A 20,298-nucleotide genomic window follows, 5' to 3' on the forward strand; every position below is an offset into this window, starting at 1 on the left:
AGTTTTATTTGTGTTATTTCTTTCTTTTTTTCATGTGAGTATTTTAAAAATACTTTAAAAAGGTTTTTATGATAAGACCTGTCTCCTTATATTCTGATTCTTACAAAATTTCTCATGGAAGCTTTTTCCAAAACTGTCTCATTTTGTAAAAAAAAGAATCATGCTGAAAAATTCAAAAAACCAATATGTCAATAAACTAAATTATGCTCCCTAATTATGAAGTGTTTCATAGTTTACAAAGCATAATAGAAATAAATATTTTCAAGAACTGTAAGTCACTGTTCGATCTTATAAGTGTTCTTCTCCCTTTAAAGAAGACATTACTTTAGGATATTGTATTGTTTTTGTTTTTATTGTTACACATGTATCATTCAATCATTTATACTTTTATTTATACTTTATTACTTTTCGAACACAAGTATTCTGAAGCATCATGATTCTAAAGGAAAGCTTATTTTAGAAAGGAACTTGTAAGTTGCAAGAACTTGTTTCCAATCCTTTTGTGTTATTTACACAATAAAATATGTTCAAATCATTTTAGAGTCGCAAGATTTTTTTTTTGGGATCACTTCTTTTATCTGCCTACTTCGGAGATTTTGCATCAAATTAAAAAACACATGTATTTCATTTATGATAACATGTAAGAAATATCTCTATTTTCAATAAAGGTATACTAAAGCCCAGTTTGTTTAATTATGAAATTTGAACTTTGCTATGTAATTAACGATTTTTATCCTTGTTTATATGTAACATTTTACTTTTATATATCTCTTTGCCATTGATGGTGCGCTCCACATAAATCATTTTCATAGATCTTTCTTGCGACCTTGCCATTCATGGGAGTGAACAAGTATGGATACCCACTAGGGTGCGACTTCTACTGGAGTGATACTTCTCCCGCGGGCAGATTCTTTGTCTTGATTTTTCTGTTACAGGGTAAGGGTAATGATTAACATTTAAAGGATGCTTTTGCTTGGTATGTGCATAATGATAATTCGCCCCTTTTAAGATTCGCCCCTACGTCGAAGTAGGTATGATTGCATTATGACTTTGACATTTGCTACAAAATAAAGGAAATAAAATTGCAAAACTGTTTTGTCAAATTTAAAATAAACTTGTGTACATTTTATCCCACTCATCGTCAGAAAGTTGGTTCTGTTTACAACAGATGCACAGTCTGTGGGTTGAATAAACCTAATCAAATGAAGTACGAAACCAAACGGTTCCCCCTTTCTAAACGCACCCATGATGAATTTGCGTTGTTTCTTGGAAGGATCTCGTACAGAAATTATTTTCATTTACTTTGAATATTTCTATTTTCTAAAGTCGATTCTGTTAGGGCAAATAAGTGATAGCCTAAACCTTTCTAAGATAATTTGTTTATATGGAAAAATATTTGATATTGTAATAGCCCAATGATCGGACTTAACAGCTCTAATCATATCATGGAATATGTTTTGTCTTCATATTCATTCCTAAAAAGTTTTTTTTTTTAATAAATTCTTCTTTAATGTCATAGATAGCCGTAATAAAAACTTCAATCTTAATTGTTTTAAATCATAGTATTTATAAGGAAAATGAGATTTTACATTTTAATCTTCAGATAATCCAATTATGTTTATATCAAGTTTTTTATTATTTGTTTTACAACTGTTAATTCAATGAATTAAAAAAAAGAAGACGTAATAATTGCTATTATAAAAGAATGATTAATTTTGTACATACGTTAAAATTCAACATTATCATATGTAATTATTTTGACGATGGATTGTGAATAATTAAGTTCTATTTACTCTCCGCCTGATTGTTAAATTTTCCTTCCTTAAGTGAATGTTAGTGCAGTTGCATACTTTTGCAGTAAACATGTGCCTGTTCTCCGTTAAACCTAAATAAAAATACAAACAAAATATTAAGCCGTTCAAATCTGTCGGACTCATTAAAACATTAAAAGGTAATACTAGTAAACAAGCATGCATCAAAACGTTTATATCCATTTTCAATAGTAAATCTCTTGTTTTATGTTTTTCCTCGGAAGTTATTTTATTTCTTAAAGAAATATTTATTGCATAATTTTATTTTATTTTATTAAAAATATTGACTTCTTGATAGTTTGATTTCACAGTATCTATCATTATATACAGGCATTTTTCTCGCATTACAAACCTTTTTTATTTGATTTTTAAATATTTTATTATATTTTTAAAAAATACAAAGGCCTCCATTTTTCAAATGTATAAAACAAAAGATAGTTTTCTATATTGTTCAATTATGCATATACATGTGCTATGGTGAGCGCAGAGATCACATGATACTACAGTACAGTCCTACTAGTTCTTAGTCTTCCATATTTCTGTATTAATTTATTGCTGACTCTGCGATTATAGCAAGCAGATAACAAAATTGACTGATTTTATATAACTGGAATAATTTAGAATATTTTGTTATTGCTTGTCATATTAATAACATTTTTATGTGATGTGTTTACAGATCAAATTAGCGTGTAATCAGTTTGGCTACGACCTGTCCCTGGCTAAGGACTTTGACGCTGGTCGGGTATACCTTGTCAACAACATGACCAATTCTTATTTTGTTTTATTCATCCAAGCTTTGTTTCATCCTAAAGTAGTAAAGAAATTCGCGCGTGCTGTGGACGAATGTCAGAGGCGAGTACAAGTATCAGAGGACCCGAGACAACGGAATCAGTTCTACCAGTCTGATGGCCCCTACTGGCAAATGATGAATTTCTTACAGGGAGCATCAAATTCGGAGAATCATCATGTAATCTGGCGCTATTATATAAACAACAAGAAATTTGTAAATTCCTACGCGGCCATGTCGTTTTAGAAATGGTTAAAATGGGATTGGGAATGTTTAGCTTATTTGTACAGAAAATTTCAACAGCTTCTCCTTTGTCATTAGTATTTTAGTTTGTTCCCGTGCCTAGAACCTTCAATTAATAGACATGTACACGTACTTTATCTTTGCATACCAAGGCAGACCTAAAATAATCTTTAAATCTAGTATATAGTTCCCTCAATATAAGTCATATAGTTCCCCCAATATAAGTCAGTTTGCATGTATTTAAAACTTAACATGCAATAATATGTGTCATGCTAAACAATCACTTAAAATCACCGATAGTTATAATGGAACCCATTACTGATTTGGTTTGATTAATCCTAACGTATGTCAGACATCCAAAAAGGTAAAACAGTAAAATGTTCACTACTGAAATTAGTCAATCTTCGTTTATTTAGCCTTCAGAAACATTTGTGTATTTCAATTTAGTTGCTTCTCGTCAGGGCTAGAACATATAATAATTTGTTTATATTTTAAGACAGGTATTTCTTAAATGAAGCCTGTTCAATGATTAACATAAAATAAATGGATAATTGAAAAGATGATTGTTTTCAACAATAAACTATATAAATTTAAACTTCATATAATTTCATTTCTTCATAAAATAGTTAAGTATATCATTGGAATTAATTCAAATGGAATAGAGATTTGGAAAACCTCACGTAAAATTATAACAATAATCGATGTAAAAGGACCATCAGCTACATCGCATACTTAAACAGCAATAAATGTACAACTTTTACTAAAAAAAATATTTATCATCTTCTTTTGAAACAACATGAGCACGACATTAGGGAGCATTTTAATGATTGACCAAGTGGTCGAGATTCAAGCGAAATGCAATGTCCATTTAAATAAAAGTTATTCGCCAAGGCTTATATCCAAAGAACGATGAAAAAATATACATATTTATATTGTAATGTTTGTGCTTATGAAAATATCTATGCAATATGTATCGTTCCAATATTTTCGATTTGCCGTTAGCTGCATTCCACCTGTATCTCAAAACAATAGTGTTGTTAGCAGCCAGCGCGCTAGGTTCCGTTCGTCATCGACAGCAAATTCTTATGTCTTGCCTACATCATGTACATGGCCGAGTGGTTAGCACGCTGACCGCTCACTGTCAGGAGAGTACATGTGTATACAATCTTTAATTTTAATGATAGTAATTTAGGAAGCTCATTAGAGCTTTTACTTTAACAAAAAAATTGTCAGAAAATATATTTTTAATTACAAATCCGCTGATAATCAGGTAATCCTTACTCATCCAGTAACATTTGACTCTCCTTTTGGGATCATGTTCTACAATGTAATCAGGTATTGGTCACCTGGGTTGAGGGGATGTTCGAATCTCCGTCTTGTTCTTTATTACCGCAACAATTCAACTTTTTGCGTAATTTTGGATGAAAGAGGAGTTGTATAAACAAGAGTAGGTGGGCGTTCATCATATTGTTTACAATATTCAAGCGGATTCCTACGAAATCTTTTTGCTTCGAAAGGTTAATTCCCAGCTGGTTGCAAAATAGTCGAATCTACAAAAAAAGCATTGAACAATTAACAGGAGGTGAGACTCGTAAATCTACATACAAATATGTTTGAAAGTTCTTCGGATTTTAAACCCATGCAAATTCTAAAATGACAAAACTGAAAACATTACAAATTAAATAAACTGAGTTACGATCGCAATTAAACAATATAGAATATGAATTTAAAATGTATAAGTACAGCGATGTTTTGAATCCTAAAATTCACAAGAACGATAAATTCAAAGTTCAAAAACATACATGCTTAAATTCTCGTTTTCATTTAGAAAATAAGCCAAATTATATATCCCCCTTTTTTTTTTAAATTTTTTGATTTTTCGTGAGTTCGTTAAGCCGAGGACCGGGGTAGTATTTGCCGTACTTACTAATAATGGAGTCGAGAACACTATGTAAACCACAGAAATGGCCGACATCATCACTATAAACTTAGCGTTTTCAGTCTTGTGCTTGTTGGACGTCTCGGCAGGATGGACTTTCTTCATGCTTAAAAGTTCATAAATGGCAGACACATTGCAGAGGAGTATTACCATCATACAAGCAAAACCTGTAGAGAGATTAAATCGTTGATTATTATGATGCTTTTTAATCATTGCACAATGTTAATTCATTTAATATATTTTATACAGTCTACAGATATAGTAGCGTTTCATGTATACGTTTGCTGAAATATAATGTTTCGAAAAAATCCAGGTTTAGTCACTTAAGATTTTTTTCTTAAAATAAAATCATAATATTCTGTTTACTTGTAAAGGAACAAAAGAACCAATCAAAATTTTGGTTGAAACCGTTCTTCATACATTATTTTTTTGAAAGGTTTTCATTAATTATCTAAACCTTTACCCTCAAAATCGCACACACATTAAAATCTAGATACACATAAGTTCCGTATGTGATGGAATATAGCGCTTACAATGTACCTTCAAAGACGAAGTACAGCACGAAAAATCTTCCCCCGAGGGATCGGTCGTTCCAATGAAAGTCGCACCATGACTGAAATCCATAGCTATTAATCCCCATCAAAGGCAAGGACGAAACCAGCATCTGAGAAAGAAATTAAGGAGTGATGTGATATTAATTAGTAGTTCACTAGTACTCCAGTTGATAGAGAGTTACCGTTCTTAACGCAACAAGACACGAACTTTCATATTTCTCGACGTTCTTTCTCCTAGCTAATATGACAACTAGAGCTAGTATTATTGCAATGTCTTTTTTCATTCGATAAAATAAATCAATTCAATCAAATTGAATATTAACCAGAAGGAGACTTCTGAAGGATAACTATCACTGTCAGAATTTAGAAGATTTCTAACACTTTAAAATTTTGAATTTTACATGATCTACCATAGTTAGCTTCAAAAATCTTAAAAAGCAAGTAAACATTTGAATCCCAATTTATCATATTTGTGGGGGTTTTATTTGTGCTTGTACATTTCATTTATAAAAACAAATGTGTATAAATAAAATATGAATATGAATAAAATAAAATACGACATATTCATTTAAAAAAACTGAAACATTAATTTTCTGAAATAAAATGAGTATGTTCTTATGACAAAGAATCTTTCAACAACTAATGACTTTTTTTTTCAAATGACGGGGTCTTTTTATTCGAAGTATATGTATTCGTTTTGCTAAATTGTTGTACAAGATGTACATACTGCATACAGTCCAAGTCCTGCTACAGCGCCAATAACTCGTTCCTTAGACATCAGGTGCTGATATTTAAACGGATACCTCAATGCAACAAAACGCTCAACAGCCATCAATACTACCATTAGACGGGACGCCATCATAAACAGCGTCTGTGAGAAGCCCCTGAATATGCATCCGTGATATCCACCCGAGTCGCAATACCCCAAAAAGTAGTTCGCAGTCTGCATACTTACACAAAGAGCTGGAAAAAATGAAAAAAGTACTAAATAAAGAATGCATTTCGTTTCTCTTTTTTTTTATCTCCTCGTTGTTTTGCGAAAATTTGATACGATATCGAGACGTCACTTCTATCTTTATATATTATTCTTACCTTTGCAAGTCAGTAGACGTTTTTGATCAATGACACTTTAGCATTGTTTATTACGCCGTTTTAACATCTTTTAATTCAAAGTTCGTTCGCTTATGATATAACAAAGGAAGGATTGTTCACAATTTGGCGCTTTAGGCATGTTTGGTTCTGTATTCATTTTTTTCCACCCTGGTATAGTTATCTCTATAACTGATATTTATCATTTTCATTTATTTATTTGAAGAAACATTAAAAAATTTAAAGCCTTTACGTTCAACTATTTTTTAAATTTACATGTATATAAAAAATATGCCAAAGATTGAATTGCATGAAGTAAATCGTTTCACTTTAGGATGTGAAAAGTTATTGAAAGAGATGTGGTGACGCACAAACTCATGATATACTAAATATCGATTTTTTTTCATGATTTCCACTTATTTCATATACTGTGGAATCATTAGAATTCGTAGTGGCTCAATTTTCGTGGAATTCGTGGATACCTCTTATCCACGAATTTACATCCTCCATGAATTAATAGATTGAGGCAATAAACTCATATTTCCTTTTGTAGGTATACGAGAATGCACGAAATTACATCCTCACGAACCTGTAAAATTTAAGTAATCCACGAAAATTGGCCCCCACGAACTTTAATGATTCAACAGTATCACATGAAAAGATGAACTTTAGAAAAATTACGATGTTTAAAGTAAATTAATCCAATTAAAAAGAGTAAAATATAATAAAGCGTTGGGCCAACACAAATATTTTGAATTTTCCTTCCACTTCATAGCCTCACGTTAATAATGCAGTGTGGCATATATCATGAACGTACGGCTCTCGGTGAAACCGGATGTCTTCAAGAACTGTATATCTATTAAAATGCATAATCTTTAAATGCATTATAAATTTCCTATTACGGACATCGAATAGCTTTAAACTCAGTTACAATGTCCAAACCAAACTAAATCGGTGTGTTTACATGTGCGATTCCGGATGACTTTTATGACTTGTAAACTGATGTGTGACGACTCATAATGCGTGAAACCTTCAGTATGATGAAATTTTGTATATTTCTTCTTATTTCCGTTGTTATAACCAAAAAGTCAAACATAATAACAAGCATTGAGTCGCCGTAAAGTTTTTTAGTCGCTTGCTTTTAGGACTTGTTTTAAACTCATGATAACTACTATTATCTTAATATTAACAACCAAATTGTGATTCTTTGCCTTCAAATTTTCTCTTCCAATTCTTATATGCTTTCCACAAAAAGTGGGGGACCAAGTCCACTATCGTTAAAGCTGCTTGGTCCGATTGTATATTAAATTTTATGCACGCTTTTAAACGATTGTTATGCTTAGTATATGTATAATAATAGACATTGCAGTAGTTTTTTTCTAGTCAATTATGCCACATTTCAATGAAGAGAAATACGTACAAAATTTGCTAACAAACAAACGACATAAAAGGGTACCGCGTTATTTCGCCTCATGTTAAATTTCACCCCTTACGACGAGACGGGTGTCATGGTTGTATTACGACTTTGACATCGTATTAAATAAAGGTCGAAATAATCAGACAAATTACAAATAAACCTGTGTACGTTTTGTTCGCTGATATTTCTGAAGTTTGCTTTCTTTATAATCGATGCATAGCATGCGGGTTGAATCCAATCATTCGAGGAACGAAACAAAACGGTTTCCTTTTCTAAAAATTCCCGTGATGCACTTTGGTTTTTTCGTTTGCCCAAAAAGAAATTATTTTTATTTACTTAGAATATTTCTAACTTTGAAAGGATACTGATTCTGCTCGTGTAAATAGGAAAAAGTCCATAACTTTCTAAGATAAATGGTTTGTATGGAAAAAAAATTGATACTGTAATAACAAAAAAAATCGGACCAAGCAGCTTTAAATTTTATATATGGGATTTTAAAGAGAAATTTCTCCTGTGAGAAAAAGTGGTGATGCTACGTGCCTGCAGACACAACTTTTACTCGAAAAAAATAACCTGCTCTTTTTAATCAAAATTGGACAATGTACCGCTGTTGGAAAGAGCTTGTCTGCATGAATGCCATGTTAAAAAAGGTGACATCAATCTAATTGTGGCATATGTATGTTCACGTGAGAGTTCGGATCATTTTAGAAGAAATACCACCAACCAAATAATGCTTCATCTTAATAGACGGATGACACTTGTACTTACAGTTCAAAGTAATACGATTCTGCAAATGTTTTTGCACTGATACAAGACTCTTATAAATTATTTTCGATTTGAAACTCTTCATATGCGTGATTCGAATTTCTATCATTTTAAATCTACAAGTATGTCCACCTTATGATAGTATGAACAATAAAATAATGGAGTTCAAGGACCTGAATTTTTATTAATTATTCAGTCCTTGAATTCTAGATGCGATTTATCCTCTGATCAAAGGAATATTACGAATTTAACATAGCATCCCTGATGACTTTAAGTTCAGAAAGGTTGTAATAATGATTTAATGTTGTTGCATATAAAGGACGATGCAAATGGAACAATACAGGTAATCTTGGGCAAGAGTTATTTTCAAATAGGTTCTTTTTATGTGACATTGATAATGTTTTTCTTACATACTCGAACTGGCCCCCGTGGTAAGTGATTCAGTTTATCGTTGCTTCGAATGCATAGAACCACAGTTTGAGTCTTGTCTGCTTTGATATGAGGTTTGGACGTACATACATGGATATATACGAGTTGTCGCAGTAGGAAAAAGCACGATAAAGATCCCACTAATGCCAAACTCGAGGACCCTAACTGACGACGTCTTCAAGAGATTGGTCGCCTCTCATCGAAAATCAAGCAACTCATCAATGATCAAAGATTTAATTTAAGCTTTTCTGTAGTAAAACACATTACACAAAAAGAGCATTGCTGTTGTGGGAGGGGGGGGTGTCGTTGTGTTTATGAGTACTGTTATGTTCGCTGCTCTACCAGTAATTATGCTGCAACTGGCTCAGAATTTGATAAGGTCGGTACATCAATTTCTTTTAAAATTTGTTATAAAGTCTGGAAACTTTTTTTTAGCAAAATGAGATTTTGAAAATCCATTGACTTTTTCCAACATGGCACAGATTAAAGAAAAGAAATATTTGATTTATAATACGCCCACAAGATAAACATGCAATGCACTCGCGTATTCAATTTTTAGATCATTGAATAATCAAAAGTAAACCTTAAATGTTAATTTGCAATGTGAACCATGATCAAATTGCGTTGACAAATCCATGGTGTATATATATATATATATATATATATAAAACTTAAATAAATGAAAACACAAAGATCGAGTAAAACATAAGCGCTTTCATTTTCTTCAGATGTTTTACAATACTAACATGGTAACGTTTGTTATGACGTCATAATAGTTTAACGGCGTCTTCAAGTCTCTGAATGACGTCATATTTTCCCGTATTTTTAGATATCACAATACTAATAATAACAGATTATATAACACGGTTAAAACATGAATAAAACATTTAGAATACTCAGATGTTACATTAAGCTATTCAATTTAGGTTTAAAAGTTCTTATAAAATGTTTTTCTTTATCACGCCTTTCAACAGTATTAGAATTGTACATTTTATAGAACGGAAAAACAGTGAATGATTTTTTTCCGCACAGGTCAAGGTGTTCACTAACTTTTAGTTTGCGGTATTCCGGTTGGTTGATGTGCTGTTTGTGAATTCGGATTCTCTCCCGTAAGGTACTTCCCGTTTCTCCAATATATAGTTCCCCGCAACCTGAGCACGTGATAACGTATACTAGATTTCTGGTTTGACACGACATGTTGTTGTTAACGATAAACTGTTTCCCACCAAAATTAAAATGATGTCCTTGTTTAATATAGGGACAAGTGCCACATCGCGAATCCTGGCATTTAGTGACTTCAAACTCCGATTTTTCTTTGAAATTGGATTTAGTAAGGATGCGTCGAAGATTCTTCGGCTGTCTTTTGCTGTTTATAAATTTTTGTTTTTCAAATATCTTGGCCATTGTTTCATCAGTCTTCAAGACGTCGTTTAGATGGTGAACAATCGGGGCGATGTTAGTATTTCTGGGATTATGGGTGGTAACCAGTGGTAATATCTTCGATTTTTTATTGTTGTTTTGAACGGGATTGAGGAGCTTCTTTCTGTCTAATTTCATGGTTTTTTCAATAGCATCGTCAATAATTTTATCCGGATAACTTTGTTTCTTTAGATACTTTTTTAATTCCTGTAATCTCTGTATTTTGACAGAGTCGTCGTTAACGATTGTGCATATTCGTCTAGACAGGTTATACGGTATTGCTCTTTTCGTATGTCGTGGATGACATGAGTTGAAGTGTAAATACTGATGAGTATCCGTAGGTTTGTAGTATACATCCGTCATAATGACTTCGTCTTGTTTGGTCAACAAAATATCTAAAAATGAAATTCTATTCAGGCTTTCGTCCGCTGTAAATTTGATATCTGGATTAAGTTCATTCAATATATTTTTAAAAACTGACAGATTGTTGTCTCCAGAATTCCAAACAATAAAACAGTCGTCCAGGTACCTTTTCCAGTGCTTTGTTATATACATTTCCGTCTCTTCGTTAAATAATCTATTTATTTCCTTATACATTTTCTCTTCCAGGTATCCTAATGTAAGGGTAGCATATGTTGGAGCCATTTTAGTGCCCATGGCGGTTCCTTTAATTTGTTTAAAATGTTTTCCGTTGAATGTAAATGTATTATTAGTCAATACAATTTCTGCAGCTTCTAAAATGAATTCTTTTAAAAACCGATTGTTGATTTTTTCAGGTATCCTATTGATCCAATATTCCATCGCGTTAAGTCCCAGAGAATTTGAAATGTTGCTGTACAAATTAATGACATCAAAAGTAATGAACTTGCTATTCTTATTAATTTTTTCAGGTAAATGACGTAGAAAATCCAAGTCATCTTTCACGTAGCTTTTAACATCAGTACACAATGGTTTAAGTAGAATGTCAAGTAAATTGCTAAGTCTTTGAGTAGGTGCTGAAGGCCCCCCTACAATAGGTCTGAATGTGATATCATCTGGATGTGGACAACGGATGTATTCAGAACACTGGACTTTGATGGCATCTTTAATTTTTGTTGATTTATGAATCTTTGGGAGACCATAAAAATTGCTTTCTTTATATTCATAATCTGTTAGGTAGTCTTCCTCTTTCTCAGTTAAGCAGGATGTTGTTTTATGTCTTTTTAACAGATTCTTTATTTTCTGCATCGTTTTTTTATCATCATTGGTTGGTATTTCCTGATAATAGTCGACGTTTGACAACATTTTCATGATATGGTCTTTATAAAAACCAGAATCCATAATCACTACTGCGCCACCTTTATCAGCTTCTTTAATCACAATTGATTCGTCGTTTGCTAATGATTCAAGGGCTGTGGTTTCTTCTCTTGATAAGTTGAATTTTGTTTTACAGTTGTTGATGTTACTGTTAAGAGGTAGATTGTTTAGTGTGTCACAAACGGTATTTAAGATGTCGTTTTTACCATTTTTTGGATTAAAAAATGATTTGTTACGTACAATGTTTTCTTCCGACTCTGTGTCACTTTCACTCTCTTTATAAAAATGTTCTGCTACTTTCAATTTTCTTGTGTATTCCTTTATATCTGTCCTTAGTTCTGACATATTCCTCTGGGGTGTTGGGGTAAATTTCAAACCTTTACACAAAAGTCGCACTTCAGCTTCATTTAAAAGTCTGTTAGACAGGTTAATCACTTTAGGTTCGATGTTGTTTGATGGCAGTATAGATTCTAAATCTTGATCTACATATACCGTGGTTGTGTGCGGCGTCGTTCCTGAAATCTGTGATTGTAGCGACGATTGGAAATTAAGTTGTTTGCTCCTTGGTTCGGTTTGCCTCCTCCTAAAAAATAGTTTCTGGCGTTTTTCCCCACATATGTCACGTGATTCTTTTTGTAGACAGTGTTTGTATGAACATTGTTATAATTCTGGTATTTTCTCTCGCCTGGTGTTGATTTTCTATACAGCGTGGCGCTGTTGTTATTACGGTTTGATTGTTTGTTTTGGTTTTGGGTAGTTGATCGATTGTATCTTTGGTGTCCTAATCCGTTGTTGTCTTTGCTCTCATTTGTCGCCGCGGTTTGATTGCTGGTAGTTCTTTGTCGGTCATTCATAACGGCGGCTGCGTAGTTTCTCGGTGGGCCATTGTTTATATCCCCTGTCCGTTTTTGAGATGGCGATGTTTTGGCTTTGTTAGTTTGCTGTTTATGCGACATTTTATTCTTTATAGGTTCTTTGCCATAGTTTTTTGCATAATCTAACAACCAAGCTTCTTTGTATCGCCACTTATTAAACGATTTTTGTTCTTCTTTTGTACAATCAGATTCCCACATTTTAAGAAGAATTTCCAGAACTCTACCTGAAGCATTATCTCTTATTTCTTTTTCCATCTGTGCATCGAAATCAATTACTTTTTTCTGACTGTTGTTTGATCTCAAACGTAGTAACTGAATATCCCCTTTAACACGTTCTTTGGCAACTTCAATACGGATTTTTGTTTGGTCCTCTGGTTCACCTCGGATTGGTTTAATTCTGTATTTTCTAGGTATAATAGGTTCTTGTTCTTCTAGCCATTTTTCAAATTGTTCAGCGTGATTTGCATTGTTAATCTGCTTCCAATATGTTTGTTTTCTGATATTCAACATTTGGCTCCAAACAGATTTCAATTTTTGCTTAATTCTTGACGCTTCTTTTTGCAAAGCAAGCTCATTAATTTCTCTTTGAATTAATTGCGTAGGAGATGTGTATGAGCTTACCTCATTTTCGTCAATTAAAGCAGTTTTTAAACTGGTTTCCTCTTCGTCAAAAGTCTCCGATCCTGCTGTAGAGAATTGACGTTGACCTGGTAGAGTTTCTCTGCATACTTCTATTAAACTCCGTAAAAGATCATTGGTGATATCCGTTTTGTTGATCAACAAATGAATTTTCTCGAATAACTCTGAGAAACGTTCGGTCCGTTCGAACTCTTTATCCTTGTTAGTAGAACTCCGTGTTTCCATCACGATCACTGGTAATAAATAGATAAATCCAAGAAAAACCTCAGTGGTCGGTGAAATATATATAATAGGTCAGAAAAAAGTAATTGATTTCGATGCACAGATGGAAAAAGAAATAAGAAATAATGCTTCAGGTAGAGTTCTGGAAATTCTTCTTAAAATGTGGGAATCTGATTGTACAAAAGAAGAACAAAAATCGTTTAATAAGTGGCGATACAAAGAAGCTTGGTTGTTAGATTATGCAAAAAACTATGGCAAAGAACCTATAAAGAATAAAATGTCGCATAAACAGCAAACTAACAAAGCCAAAACATCGCCATCTCAAAAACGGACAGGGGATATAAACAATGGCCCACCGAGAAACTACGCAGCCGCCGTTATGAATGACCGACAAAGAACTACCAGCAATCAAACCGCGGCGACAAATGAGAGCAAAGACAACAACGGATTAGGACACCAAAGATACAATCGATCAACTACCCAAAACCAAAACAAACAATCAAACCGTAATAACAACAGCGCCACGCTGTATAGAAAATCAACACCAGGCGAGAGAAAATACCAGAATTATAACAATGTTCATACAAACACTGTCTACAAAAAGAATCACGTGACATATGTGGGGAAAAACGCCAGAAACTATTTTTTAGGAGGAGGCAAACCGAACCAAGGAGCAAACAACTTAATTTCCAATCGTCGCTACAATCACAGATTTCAGGAACGACGCCGCACACAACCACGGTATATGTAGATCAAGATTTAGAATCTATACTGCCATCAAACAACATCGAACCTAAAGTGATTAACCTGTCTAACAGACTTTTAAATGAAGCTGAAGTGCGACTTTTGTGTAAAGGTTTGAAATTTACCCCAACACCCCAGAGGAATATGTCAGAACTAAGGACAGATATAAAGGAATACACAAGAAAATTGAAAGTAGCAGAACATTTTTATAAAGAGAGTGAAAGTGACACAGAGTCGGAAGAAAACATTGTACGTAACAAATCATTTTTTAATCCAAAAAATGGTAAAAACGACATCTTAAATACCGTTTGTGACACACTAAACAATCTACCTCTTAACAGTAACATCAACAACTGTAAAACAAAATTCAACTTATCAAGAGAAGAAACCACAGCCCTTGAATCATTAGCAAACGACGAATCAATTGTGATTAAAGAAGCTGATAAAGGTGGCGCAGTAGTGATTATGGATTCTGGTTTTTATAAAGACCATATCATGAAAATGTTGTCAAACGTCGACTATTATCAGGAAATACCAACCAATGATGATAAAAAAACGATGCAGAAAATAAAGAATCTGTTAAAAAGACATAAAACAACATCCTGCTTAACTGAGAAAGAGGAAGACTACCTAACAGATTATGAATATAAAGAAAGCAATTTTTATGGTCTCCCAAAGATTCATAAATCAACAAAAATTAAAGATGCCATCAAAGTCCAGTGTTCTGAATACATCCGTTGTCCACATCCAGATGATATCACATTCAGACCTATTGTAGGGGGGCCTTCAGCACCTACTCAAAGACTTAGCAATTTACTTGACATTCTACTTAAACCATTGTGTACTGATGTTAAAAGCTACGTGAAAGATGACTTGGATTTTCTACGTCATTTACCTGAAAAAATTAATAAGAATAGCAAGTTCATTACTTTTGATGTCATTAATTTGTACAGCAACATTTCAAATTCTCTGGGACTTAACGCGATGGAATATTGGATCAATAGGATACCTGAAAAAATCAACAATCGGTTTTTAAAAGAATTCATTTTAGAAGCTGCAGAAATTGTATTGACTAATAATACATTTACATTCAACGGAAAACATTTTAAACAAATTAAAGGAACCGCCATGGGCACTAAAATGGCTCCAACATATGCTACCCTTACATTAGGATACCTGGAAGAGAAAATGTATAAGGAAATAAATAGATTATTTAACGAAGAGACGGAAATGTATATAACAAAGCACTGGAAAAGGTACCTGGACGACTGTTTTATTGTTTGGAATTCTGGAGACAACAATCTGTCAGTTTTTAAAAATATATTGAATGAACTTAATCCAGATATCAAATTTACAGCGGACGAAAGCCTGAATAGAATTTCATTTTTAGATATTTTGTTGACCAAACAAGACGAAGTCATTATGACGGATGTATACTACAAACCTACGGATACTCATCAGTATTTACACTTCAACTCATGTCATCCACGACATACGAAAAGAGCAATACCGTATAACCTGTCTAGACGAATATGCACAATCGTTAACGACGACTCTGTCAAAATACAGAGATTACAGGAATTAAAAAAGTATCTAAAGAAACAAAGTTATCCGGATAAAATTATTGACGATGCTATTGAAAAAACCATGAAATTAGACAGAAAGAAGCTCCTCAATCCCGTTCAAAACAACAATAAAAAATCGAAGATATTACCACTGGTTACCACCCATAATCCCAGAAATACTAACATCGCCCCGATTGTTCACCATCTAAACGACGTCTTGAAGACTGATGAAACAATGGCCAAGATATTTGAAAAACAAAAATTTATAAACAGCAAAAGACAGCCGAAGAATCTTCGACGCATCCTTACTAAATCCAATTTCAAAGAAAAATCGGAGTTTGAAGTCACTAAATGCCAGGATTCGCGATGTGGCACTTGTCCCTATATTAAACAAGGACATCATTTTAATTTTGGTGGGAAACAGTTTATCGTTAACAACAACATGTCGTGTCAAACCAGAAATCTAGTATACGTTATCACGTGCTCAGGTTGCGGGGAACTATATATTGGAGAAACGGGAAGTACCTTACGGGAGAGAATCCGAATTCACAAACAGCACATCAACCAACCGGAATACCGCAAACTAAAAGTTAGTGAACACCTTGACCTGTGCGGAAAAAAATCATTCACTGTTTTTCCGTTCTATAAAATGTACAATTCTAATACTGTTGAAAGGCGTGATAAAGAAAAACATTTTATAAGAACTTTTAAACCTAAATTGAATAGCTTAATGTAACATCTGAGTATTCTAAATGTTTTATTCATGTTTTAACCGTGTTATATAATCTGTTATTATTAGTATTGTGATATCTAAAAATACGGGAAAATATGACGTCATTCAGAGACTTGAAGACGCCGTTAAACTATTATGACGTCATAACAAACGTTACCATGTTAGTATTGTAAAACATCTGAAGAAAATGAAAGCGCTTATGTTTTACTCGATCTTTGTGTTTTCATTTATTTAAGTTTTATATATATTTCACCGACCACTGAGGTTTTTCTTGGATTTATCTATATATATATATATATATATATATATATATATATATATATATATATATATATATATATATATATATATATTTGAAATCTTTCTGAATAAATTATGTAAGCATAAAACGGGGATGTCATAAGGAATGAAATGGAGCTTGAATGCCTCCCAAAGTTTTTTTTTTTAATACAGGCTTTTATCTGAAATTAACATAAATAACTGCACCAAACTAATTGAGGACTATCATAGTGTTAAAAAGAACATAGGAAATAAGATAGCGCATATATATCCATTTGGTTTGGTCGTGAAATACAATTTCAAATATAATTTTTCCCAATTGAATCTATCAAATGATGTTATAATACAAGTTTGCAAAAGCAAATACATACTATATCCAGTTTTGAATATTAAAAAAACGATAAAAAGTTTTGGTGGCATCGAACCCAAAACCTAGAAGCCTAGTTAATACATAAGGTTACCTTATGTCGGGTGCTCTAACAACCGAGTCATTTCAGTGACAACTAAACTGCGCTGTTTAAACGCTAAATACAATTTTACGGACTTGTATTTAATTTATTTTTCTAAAACTTTCAATTGTTAGGATTCAAAATGATATTTTTAACCTAAAGTGGATCATCTCTCCACGTTTTTTTAGAGTTAAAAATCGGTTTGTTTTTCATTAGACCTTTAAATTAAGACTTTGACAAAAATATGTAGCATAGACCCACTCTATAAAAGATAACGCATTGAAGTTCTACAAATGACACTATTTGGAAGTTTTATTGATTTGATACCCAAACGCAAGTTTAATCCAATGTATTCCAAGTATTAAACATAATAAAGGCTTACAAATCGATGTGATGTTAAATATACATTGTTTTGAATGATTTTATTTTAATTATCAGATCTGTTTATGTTTTAATTTTTCAGTATCTTATCCGTCCTTATATAGGCATTTTACACGCCTTTTCCACTCATCTTCTTATACTGAAATTTGATAATACTGAAATTTTGAAAAGACACAGTTTTCTGTTCATGTTTTATTATAAAAATCCTCATGTATGTACATGTATATGCAATTTAGGGTTTACATTTGAAAATTTAGATAATGCAAAAACTGAATTATTTTCAACTACAACAATAAACTGCATATGTGAAAAACAGTAAAACAGCCAAAAATTAAGTCAGCTGCAACAAAAAGAATTTAGGTTCACACATATACATGTATATGATTTTGGTTTAGATTACTATATAGTATCTTCTGTGCATTCCTCTAAATATCCAGCCAGTTGCTCTTTTTTTTCAATTTCAAACAAAAAAAAAAGATATAAAAACAAGAAAGAAATAAGAAGAATTCATATTCAGTTTATACCAAAAATACGTACAAAAATACGGATCAACATACAAGCCTTATAAAATGTAAAATGTTACTGCGCGCGCTTGCGCAAGCTATCATCATCACTCTATATTTTTTTCTGTAGTGCTCTTTACCTACATACCCACATTAACCACAAAAATAGGCATGTTTAATAAATGTTGATGCACAAAAAAGCAGCACAAATCAAAAGTACAGTGAGTCTTAAAATAGGCATGGTAAGCTTTCATTTAGAGGTTTTTTCCCAAATGAATTAGTGTGTAAAGAGTCACCTGGAAGGTTATTCCCTGTGGCTATTTATCAGCGTATTGAAACTAATGGTTTCACATTTTATCGAAATTTCAAAGTCAACCAAACTATTGCATTCATCGAGGGCCCATAACGAACATGATTTCAACAACTACCAAATAAACATAACGCTATTATAGAATGGCAAGTATTGTTTGAAGAGTATAATTACGGTCGTAACCAATTTGTTACTGATTGTTTGGAATACATTCAAAAGTACGTATATCATTTTAAAATTAAGTCAAGGAATAAGAACTTTTGATCTATCAGTCAAAGCAAAAGCAAAATGGTGTTTTGTGAACTAGAACTGCATGCTTCTATTGCTTCTTGTTACCACTGTATTTAAGTTAACAGATATAAACTTTTTAAAAAAAAAAACAATGTTTGTTTTAAATTTCTGTAAAAGACCTACAGTATTATTAGGTACAAAAATATAGAAACCAGATTTTCTCACAATTGTTAAAGTTATAAAAAAAATTGTTTTATTATTTAAAAATTAAGGAACAAAAAGATATTGAAAACACTTATTGAAGAATAATCAGTCGAGGTTATATTTACAGTGGTTTCAAATTAAATTCTTTCTACGTTAAAATACATTATTTCATTTGAGTTTTATCATAAAAAAAATAATTTAAGAAACAAAATATCTAATTCTTAGTTATTAAACTTACCTGCATACAGGAAATCACATGTACAAACAGCAATGGCAAGAAACCGCGGTTGAGAGAATCTGTTCTGTTTGTACATTGAGCGAGAGACCCAGAATATCGCAAAGAGGCTAGAGACAGAAATCCAAAAGAGAAAAAGTAGCGCCGTTGATGAATGCGTATAGTTTACAACATGCACGACCAACGTGCCATTTTTCATTTCGGGACATGATATATTTGTGGGCATTCTTTTTGATTTTCGGGTTGTGTCGCTAGTGAAAAGGAAAATTCAAAAAAGGACCATTGCAACCTCCTCTTATAGGTTTCTGAACAATCAATAATTCGATCGGCTTGTTCATTACTATAGTGATATTTGTATGTTGCTTATTGAGTTTCTGGTAATTTACTTATCTGTGATACCCAACCTATGATAATGGTCATTCTCATCGAATGAACGATAATCAAGTTATTAAAAAGACATTCTCAAGGGTTTAAAGTAATATCTGTGAACAATGACGTTCACAGGTCCATGATATATGCTATAAACTTACTGTACATGTATATTATGTTCCTTAATCAATTATTCATAGATATATATGAGAAAAAAAACTGCACGAGTATGCATGTATGCAAATGTTTTAAAACGTAATAATTTTAGTACAATTATGTTCGATACCAAATGCATGCTCGAATTATCTGTTTAAACTGACTAACGGGTGATATCAACTTTTGCGATAAAAAAAATTATTTGAAGTTTCTCAACAACTTTATGTTTATATGGACAGATTGATTTCTTATATATCTATGCTTATATCTTAATATATAAGCTCCTAGAAACCAAAATTTCAGATTTAAATTCACGTCAGTCTCGATTCTTAAACGTTCTCGTCCCCGCAAAAACTTCTATTAATCATGGTTAAACTGTCAGAACCCGTGATCTGCTAATTCACGTTTACAATGAAATTTATTTATTTCCCTTATCCTGCAATTGTATGATAAACATCAAATTTACGGGTCGCGTTTATCACAAATCAAAATTGCTTGCTCATGAGCATTGCTAAAGAGTTCCTATGTACCTAACATGATAGCTTTCTAGGACTTCAGCCACTTGATAGATGCGCACATGTACATGTTTAAAATCGAGAGCACATGAATAACTGTAAGATATATCGATATCATACAAATAAGTATAATGATAAG

At 32.5% G+C, this 20,298-nt stretch overlaps 1 protein-coding gene across 2 annotated transcripts; it reads right to left on the reverse strand.

Annotated features, from left to right (window-relative positions):
- Positions 1 to 2,225: 2,225 nt before the first annotated feature.
- LOC105343930 (prostacyclin receptor) lies at positions 2,226 to 19,398 on the reverse strand. Of its 2 annotated transcripts, XR_010710884.1 has the most exons (6): positions 19,123 to 19,398; positions 6,062 to 6,297; positions 5,321 to 5,444; positions 4,769 to 4,947; positions 4,123 to 4,391; positions 2,226 to 3,979 (listed from the first exon to the last, which is right to left on the reverse strand). XR_010710884.1 is itself a non-coding variant. In XM_066075625.1 (5 exons), the coding sequence occupies exons 1-5, from the start codon at positions 19,343 to 19,345 to the stop codon at positions 4,173 to 4,175; spliced, it is 981 nt and encodes a 326-aa protein (XP_065931697.1). In that variant the 5' UTR covers positions 19,346 to 19,398; the 3' UTR covers positions 2,226 to 4,172. The 2 variants fall into 2 exon arrangements, 1 of the variants encoding a protein (XP_065931697.1); XM_066075625.1 differs by having other exon boundaries at positions 2,226 to 4,391.
- Between the last annotated feature and the right edge of the window lie 900 nt (positions 19,399 to 20,298).

The sequence above is a fragment of the Magallana gigas genome, chromosome 2, assembly GCF_963853765.1.
Source record: "Magallana gigas chromosome 2, xbMagGiga1.1, whole genome shotgun sequence".
NCBI classification, from domain to species: domain Eukaryota; kingdom Metazoa; phylum Mollusca; class Bivalvia; order Ostreida; family Ostreidae; genus Magallana; species Magallana gigas.